Source organism: Pteropus alecto, unplaced genomic scaffold, assembly GCF_000325575.1.
Source record: "Pteropus alecto unplaced genomic scaffold, ASM32557v1 scaffold86, whole genome shotgun sequence".
NCBI lineage: Eukaryota > Metazoa > Chordata > Mammalia > Chiroptera > Pteropodidae > Pteropus > Pteropus alecto.
Window position 1 is genome coordinate 26,046,027 of NW_006442109.1, and position 8,891 is coordinate 26,054,917.

The window sequence follows — 8,891 nt, forward strand, 5'->3', positions numbered from 1 at the left end:
TTTTTCTTTATGGATGGGTATTGGTAAGAATACTACGTCCAAGTCCATGGAGACTGGGAGTTCAACCGAAGGCAAATATGAGGACGAAGCAAAGCACCCCGCTTTCTTCACCCTTCCAGTAAGGGCATTCCCTGCCATCCTTTCCTCTTGAATCACTCTAAAGTAGTTTCTGTATTGAATCGACATAGGGTTAGCTTTAATACTCATGTTTTCAGTGAAGGTTAAGGCACTCGAAAACCAAATGCGTTTCACATGAGAGAGTCTCCGGGGATCCCTGTGGGCTGACTCTGGTTTTGACCCTGTGCTGTGGCTGCAGTCACCTGATGGGATTAGCTCCCAGAAGAAACTATGCTTACTGTGAATGCTGTGAAACTGGCTCAGCGCCCACTCTGTACTGGAGGATGTTGAAGGCTTAGTTTAATCTTCAAAAATGTATCCTTGTGAAATAGCCTGCAACCCAACTTCAGACTTGTATTACAAGGTGGGAGAGTAAATGAATGACTTATTGTTTAGATGCCCATGCTTTGCATTATGGTAGCAGTGCCCAAGATAGAGGTAGTTTTATCTGGACAATTAATATCAGTCAGATAAGGCCGATGACACACATTCATTATCATTCAGGGCTAGTATTTTTCCAGATATAGGATTATGACTTAATGTATGTAAAGTTACCTAAAGCATTGGGGTGACAAATATGTGGTGACAGAAAGAAATCTAACTATGGGAGGGGAACACACAATGCAATATATATAATGCATTAATGTTAAATTGTACACCTGAAACTTATAGGTGTACAATTTAACATTAATGCATTATATATATTGCATTTTATTAACAGTATCACCAAAAATAAATATAATTTTTTAAAAGCTTTTGTATGTCAAAAGACATTATTTAGAAAGTGAAAAGACAGTCTGCAGAATGGGATAAAATATTTGCAAATGACATCTAATAAGAGTCCAGTATCCAGAATATATAAAGAGCTCTTATGAGGCAACAAAAAAAAAAAACTAACTTAATTTTTTAAATGGGCAAAGGACTTGAATAGACATTTCCCCAAAGTACAAATGGCCGATAAGCACATATAAAGATGCTCAACATCATTAGTCATTAGAAAAATATAAATCCAAACCACAATGAGATACCACTTCACATGCACTAGGATAACTATAATCAAAAAGACAAACAAGGACATTATGTTATGTGAAGTAAGTCAGTCAGAAAAAGACAAATACCATATGATTCTACTCAAATGGGGAGCCTGTAGTAGTCAAAATTCGTAGAGACAAAAAGTAGAATGGTAGGGCCCTGTAACTTTCTGCCTCTGAGAGACCACGCTCTGTCTGTGGAGTGTTACCTCTTTTCTAATAAACTTTCTTTTCTAAAGAAAAAGAAAAGAATGTACAATGGTAGTTGCCAGGGACTGGCAGTAGGCAGGGAGCTGTTTAATAGGTATAAAGTTTCAGTTTTCCAAGATGATAAGAGTTCTGGAGATTGGTTTCACAACAATGGAAATATACTTAACACTACTGAACTGCACACTTGAAAATGGCTAAGATGGTACATTTTACACTTCGATTTTACCACAATTAATTTTTTTTTTTAATTTTTAAAAAAGGCAAACAATAACAAGTATTGGCAAGGATATGGGAAAATTGGACTCCTCATACATTGCTAGTGGGTATGTATATCCATACAATGAAGTATTTGAATGAAGTACCAATACATGCTATAACATGTATGAATCTTGAAAACATTATACTAAGTGAAAGAAGCCAAATACAAAAAGCTACATATTGTATGATTGATATAAAATGTCCAGAAAAGGCAAATCTATAGAAACAGAAAAGAAATTAGTGGTTTCCAGGGCTGCGGTAGGGAGGAGGGGGGTTGGTAGTGACTGCTAACAGGCATGGGGTTTCTTTTTAGAGTGATGAAAATGTTCAGGAATTGGATAGTAGTAATAGCTGCACTTGTAAATAAATTAAAAACCACTGAATTGTAGACTTTTAAATGGTAAATTTATGTAATGTGAATTATATCTCAATTAAAAATAAATATATTAAATAAATAAATAAATAAATAAATGCTTGATGACAGAAACCAGATATTCGCATAGTGGCAAAGTATCTCCCTCAAAATATTTAGTAACAACAAAGAATAGTAAGTTTACACTGGAGAATCCTGGCAGATACTACCTTAGCCAAGTGATTAAGGTCAACATCACCAGTAACATATCAACAACACGTACACCTTGATAGATGCACCAAGAAGATCACATTAACTTCTGTGGTATCTTTCCCCAAAACACAAAGCCTTAATCATGAGAAAAGAGCAGACAAACCTAAATTGAGGGACATCATCCAAATTAATTATCCAGCAGTCTTCAAAAGTGTCAAGGTCATGAATGACAATAACTATCACAGATTCGAAGAGACTATAGAGCAATGACAACTAAATGCACTGTGTGATCCTGGCCGAATAATGAAGCAGAAAAAGAACATTACTAAAAAAACTGGTGAAATCCTTCTAAAGTCTGTACTTTAGTTAATAGTATTAGACAAAGGTTAACTTCTTAGTAGTTTTATAAATGATCTATGGTTATATACATTATTATCATAAAAGGAAGATAAGTGAAAGATACATGGAAATTCTCTGTAATATTTTTGCAACTCTTCTTCCGTAAGCCTAAAACTTGCTCAAATTTTTTAAAAATTAACTGTTAAATGCTTTATGAAGTTAAAATATCTACTAGAAGGGCGGCTGAGTGAGAAAATATAGCAAATTTCCCAGAAAACAATAAAATTCTAGAGTTATAGACCAAGACTTGTCTGTGATGTAACAAAAGCCTTCCTTCATTTGGGAAGATTAATAAGCTTGTACACTAAACACAGTTCCTGAAGCATCGTACCACGAAGTCATTTTACTCCAAAAAGATAATGATAGGGAAAAGAACAAAGAATGAAATGCTCTATGAAAGATTTTAGATCCTTAGTTTGTCCTCAGAAAATGTATGCTGAGCATTTATGACTGCTTGACTATCTCCAGTACTCACTAGCTCATGTTCTAATTTCTGACCCTATTTCCTGATATCAAACTAAAATCTGCTTTATATTAGCCTCATATATTCAGAATCGTACAGTCTAAAAGGCCAAAGAGATAATCTAATCCAGTAGTTCTCGAAGTGCAGTCCAGGACCAATAGTGTGTCTCTAGGAAACCATTACAAACATGCAAATTCTATACCCACTCCAAAACTTCTAAATCAGAAACGCTGATGGTGGAACCCTGCAGTGGAGTTTTAACAAGCCCTCCAGGTAATTCTAACACAGGCTAAACTTTTAGAACCACTGGTCTCATCCAATCCCCTCACTGTAGAGGTGATTTGCTTAAAAGGTTTCTTAGAAGCAGTCATGCCTAAAACCTAGGCTGCCAACCCCCCATCTAATGCACTTATGACTTACCACACGCTGTCCCACCATAGACCCTAGTTCTTACCACTGAGACAATAAAGCATAAATTGAATTACTACTTCAAAACACCACCACCTCAATTATCCTATCTCCTATTCCCTACCATCATCATGTTCTCCTAGTTCTATCAACTTTTTGTCATGTGGTATGGTCTTTTATCTTGCATAAAATTTGTCACTTTAAATGAAGTACCACACTCCTAGTAGACAATGAGTCAAAAGAATTAGAAGCCTAATTCTTGAACTCAGTCGAACTATTACTTTAAATAGAACTAATAAGTATTTCTTATGTATCTTCTCTACGCCATCATTTCTCTCCATTTTGTATTTAAAGGAAATATTCAGCACATCAATGCAATCAATTAATGGTGACTTTTATACCCTGACATCAAGGGTCGTTCAAATGCCATATGTCCCACAGGCCAATTTCTTTTGGTATACTGTACAGAAACACATAAAGGTGAGCAAGATACCAGAAAGCAGAAGTAAACTCAAAAATAAATGCAATAAACTAAGAAGAAATAGGGAAGCAGAGTGAAGATGAAGTCAATCCTTTCCTTGACAAATCAAAACCAAGAGCAAAATTAATCCAAGTTAGTTATCTCTTAAACAAGAAAAATTTCAATTAAACATAATTTCGATAAAACAATTTGTAGGAGATAAGAGAGACCCTTGATAATCTTAGCTTATCAGAACTTTGAATTTTAAAATACGAAAAATTTGAATAACCTGTAATTAAATTCTTACCGGGCCTGATGTGGTATCTTCATCACTCTCTCTCTCCTCACTGCTTTCCATATCAACATGGGGAATCACTGTATCAGAAGTGCTCTTGTGGTGTCGCTGGTAATTTTCTGCATGAACATCTATGGATGAGTTTTGCAGAGTAGATTCTGCCTTGGAAGATGTGGTGGCTTCCATCTTTGGAGTTGAAATCCTGCAACTTTTCTTTATTTCAGTCTTCTCATATTTCTCACATGCCATTTCATTCTTAGAATTCTTATCCAATAGGCATTTGGGGAGCTTAAATTGGTCTGGCTTGTAATTACTGAGTGAAAAGGGGACAAGACACACCTAAGCTGTTTTTTTCTAAAACTGTAGTTTATAGTGGTCTCAGAGATACATAAGACATGTTTTGGTTTTCTTTATATTCATTCCCCTATTCAGATCAATAAAGGAAAAGAGTATTGGAATCCCAGGTCCTGCACCTTTTCTTACAGATCTATGTAAATAAATCTAATTCCTATTTCATAATGACAACATAAATCCAAATTGATAGGCTGTAGAAAATTTTGCCCAACCAAAATCTAGATACCTAATTCACTAATCTGAACAGAATTATTTAAACACTGGACACATGCTCTCGCTCATATGAGTCTACAAGACCAATAATAATGACGACGATCTGTAACTGAGACTACCCTGTCAGCGAGTAGCTAAAATTGTTCCAAGAGTGGAAAGCTGCCAATAACTGCTGCAAAAGCAAACAGAGTCCCTGATCCTATCCCGTCACTTTTTCTAGGTTCTAAGAACCTTTTTCAACGCTGAAGGTCTTGATTCCATAGAGGAAACCCAGGACAGGAATCTCGCTTCCCTTTTGAAGCAACAGCCCGAAAAGCTCCTTGAACTGCAAGATGCCCCAAGGGGAGGAAAATAGTTACGAAGTAGGAAAGTGCCCAGTGTCTGGTCCCGGCGCCCTCCTGGGCCTGTGCCCAGCAAACCCTTCACGAAGACTGCGGCAGGAGCACACCCGAAAGCTCAAGCCGTCTCCCACCTTCACCTGTAGTCGCTGTTCTAGAGCTCGCCTTTGCCTCAGCTCCGCGGCTTAGCGGCAAGCGTCTTCCCGCCAACATTGGGCGGGAGGCGGGATGGAAGTGGCGGGGCTTAGCGGCGCCTCCCACGCAAGACGCCTGCGCGGCGCAAGTGGGCTCAGATCCCAGCTGGCCGCAGGGGGCGGCACGCGAGCGAGGCACTGCTGTCTCTTAAAAAAACAAACCCACCTCACCCCAAACTCAAATTCTTTAAGGATGCGAAGGGATGGAATGGGCATTTTTACCCTGGATCCTGATGAGTCTGATGCCGCTGCTGTCAAGATCTTGCTTTGAAAAGCAATGGCGTTTCTGCTGAGGAAAAACCACCTTGCCTTGCAATGTGAGCCTAGAAAAAGATTCATTCACTTAAGATACTCTGCGGAATAGGGAGGAAAGGAATCTAAATCAACATGCAGTCTTTATCTCGGCCTACTGGTTCCTTATAACCCTATCACCAGAAAATTATGTCCTATGGCTATCGTATTATCTTATTCCTAGGAAGAGGACCGTTTTGATTTTTTTTTTCAAAAGCTGATAACTTTTAGGTGATTTAAATTTCACCTGATCATCTGCCCACCAGTTAACTAAGATCCTAATGATGATCTCACAAATCCCAAAGATGGGGGAAAAGCTGTGAATCATAATTTTTGTATCACAAAGCAACATCAGATGTTAGTGTACTGTATTATAGACACAGCCATATTGAACCTCTTTTTGTTGTTTTCTGGGTTACCTTGAGCCAAAACATGCCTTTCCAACAGATTTACTTCTGAACAGCATAGTTTTGGAGCTGATAAATTCATAATCTACAATTCTAACTACTTGATTTTTAAGCCTTTTCTTTCTAACCCAAAATTGCTCTCTTGGTAGGTTTCTTGGGTCTAACGATGTTCCTTCCTGGAGGCTTGCCCATTTTATTCTTTCAGCCTAGGCCCAATTTTAGAACACAGGTGAAATAATTTGAAAACTAATCCTATTAACAGCACCAGCAAGGTCCTTCATGATGTAGTACCAGCTCAACTTTCACCACTCTTTGACTCAAAAAATGAGTCAAACTGATAAAATCAAACTTTTCAGTGTCTGACAAATTATCATGCTATTTCTGAACTTCAAGGCTTTGCTCCTGCTGTCCCTTCTCTCCCCACCACAGCAGTTAAAAAGTTCTTTTTTGGTGAAAAATGTGTTGACTTCCAATTAGCCAATGTTTTTTACACAACCTAGCTGGTAAATTGTGATCGCTGCTGTTACAATTCTATAAGCCCTTGAAGACTTTCTGAATAAAATTCAAGCTTCTTGAGGACAACCCTTTTAACAATATTCCACACTCCTTACAGAGAGCTAAGCACGGCTAACAACAAGTACTTAATACTTATGAACTTATATACACTTCCCAGCCAGGAATATAATAAGCAGTCTCTAAAAACTTGAAGAACTGGGAAGCGTAAAAGTAGTGTTCAGATTTCAGGCATTGTCCCGGGCCCGTTGTAGGATTTTTTTTTTTTGTAACCTAAATCACCACCAGCTGCCCTCGCGTCACCAAAATATACCGCACAACTCACTAAGCCTCATCAACAGATGCTATTAGCAAGATATCTATTCCGATTGAATTCCAATTCAACAGTCTGGACTAACTACTCTATTCGTCATTATCCTATGTTCCTCGGCTTAAAAACCGTCATTATCCTATGTTCCTCGGCTTAAAAACGAAGCTAACAAACGTAACCTTTAATTCGGACGTTCCTCGGCGCACGGTCTCAACAGCAGAGCCCAATAGAAGCAATTTCCCGCCAGAAGCGGCGTCCGAATACCGCAGGATTGAGAACGAAAGGACTAACTATGAACATGCGCAGTCACAAACAACATTCTAGCGGTAGACGGCCAGACGTCCTCCACAATCCCACAATGCCCTGGTCGCATATTTCCGGTTTTTCTAGCTAAGCCGTAAGTGGTGTTTCTATCATTCGCGCAGCAGCGTCCAGTGGCTCCAAGTGGGGAAGATCTTTCTGTAGGTTGGTGTTGTAGCTGTTCACTATTTGGACTCAGTGAAGTTTCGGGAGTACCGCCGCTGTCATCAACATGTCGGTCCCAAGCGCACTTATGAAGCAACCGCCCATTCAGTCCACGGCTGGGGCCGTCCCAGTTCGCAATGAGAAAGGTACTGTGCTGAGCCGTTTTCCAGTACGATCTTACCTCTTCCCCAGTATACGCCAAACCTACCTCGGGCCGACCACCCTAACCCCGCAGACCCTTAAGAACCTGCCCCCTGTTTCTTTTACTTTTCCCATCAAATTTGCAGCCGATAGCGTTGCCTATCTCATCTCGTTCCTGTAGACTGTTTGCCCTCGCTTCCAGCAAGCATTCCTCTTCCCGTGGCCTCCACCAATTTGTTGGACTAATACATAAGTGAATGCTCGCAGTTTGCAGGCCGTTGAGCAGAATACAGTCTCTCTTTGGTTATCCATAGCAGTTTGTTTATCCTGCTTTTATAACTCTTATCATTATAATTATTTGTGTCTATTCTGTCTCCCTCTACTGCATCATAAACTCAACCTCCTTGAGGCCGGAACCATGTCTTGTTAAACTTTTTATCCCTTTCAACCAACACTGTGACTGTATTAAGTTGAATACGAAGTTGTGTAAGACAGTGTCCCTAATAAGACTTATTCGTATTCTAGTAGATGTGAGACATTCAAAGAGTTACATTCTAAGAATACAGTCTTTCACACCCATGATACCTGTCACCTAGATGATATAAACCAAGCATTATGGGAGGGCAGAGAAGGAATAATTTTTTCAGATTTGGGTAATCAAGGAACACTTTTTCAAGAAGGTGGCATTTAAGGATGGGTAGGATTCCAATGAGTACAAATGGAAGAAAGAACACATCATCTCTTTAGGAGCCAGAATAGTCAGAGCAGCTTCCTCACCTCAGGGTCTTAACAGCAAAAAATATATATATATATACTTTTTAATTCAACATGGCTTTGAGAAGTATCCTTTGGATACATATAGATCTAATTCATTTTTTTAACTGTTTGTGAATTCCATTGTATAAACCACAGTTTATTTCCTACAGAGAGACAGTTGTAGTGTTTTTTTCTCCTGTTACAGTGCTGCAATTGTCATTCTTAAATGTGTCTCTTTAGTGCACCTATATAACAATTTCTCTAGGGTAGACTCCTAGAAGTTCATCATCAATTACCTATTTCCATTTGCTCTTCACAGTGGGTTGTAAGGGCATTAATAGTTTTTTTGTTTGTTTGTTTTTTGGTTTTTTTTGCCCCATATATTCTTCCACATACTGGTTGTATCAGATTTTTAAATATTCACCCAATCTAATGGGTGTTAAATGATATTTTAATTTATATTTCCGTAATTACTAGTGAGACTAGGCATCTTGTTCATATGTTTTTCAGCTGTTTTCAATGGTTTTCTCTTCTACGAATTAATTACCTGTTTCTGTCATTTACCCACTTTCTTTTTGGTTTGTTTTTTATACATCTCAAATCAGTAATATCTATTTCCCCAGTTTGTCTTGTATGGAGTCTTCCATTACATGGGCATTTTTAGCTTTAGTATTATCAGATTTATCAATTTTATCTTTTATGG

The 8,891-nt window shown here is 38.4% G+C and overlaps 2 protein-coding genes across 12 annotated transcripts in view; one reads left to right on the forward strand and one right to left on the reverse strand.

Annotated features, from left to right (window-relative positions):
• Positions 1-7,150, reverse strand: part of WDR76 (WD repeat domain 76) — a 113,594-nt gene extending 106,444 nt beyond the window's left edge. For 7 of the 11 annotated variants that reach the window (XR_003042667.1, XR_001517687.2, XR_001517686.2 and 4 more), the window contains exons 1-3: positions 7,006-7,149; positions 5,528-5,628; positions 4,219-4,519 (exon numbers count right to left, since the gene is read on the reverse strand). Coding sequence is in view for 5 of the 11 variants with exons in the window: in XM_015596066.2 (XP_015451552.1) it covers positions 4,219-4,455 (237 nt within the window). In the remaining 6 variants the exon portion in view is untranslated. Of the gene's footprint in view, positions 1-4,218; positions 4,520-5,245; positions 5,406-5,527; positions 5,659-7,005 lie in introns of those variants that run through there. The other 4 variants (XM_015596063.2, XM_015596064.2, XM_015596065.2 and 1 more) reach the window with 4 other exon arrangements.
• Positions 7,151-7,181: 31 nt separating this feature from the next.
• The window catches only part of MFAP1 (microfibril associated protein 1), an 11,529-nt gene continuing 9,819 nt past the window's right edge, over positions 7,182-8,891 (forward strand). Inside the window, exon 1 of the mRNA XM_006920426.3 lies at positions 7,182-7,437. Coding sequence (XP_006920488.1) covers positions 7,359-7,437 — 79 coding nt within the window. The 5' untranslated portion in view covers positions 7,182-7,358. The remainder of the gene's footprint in view (positions 7,438-8,891) is intronic.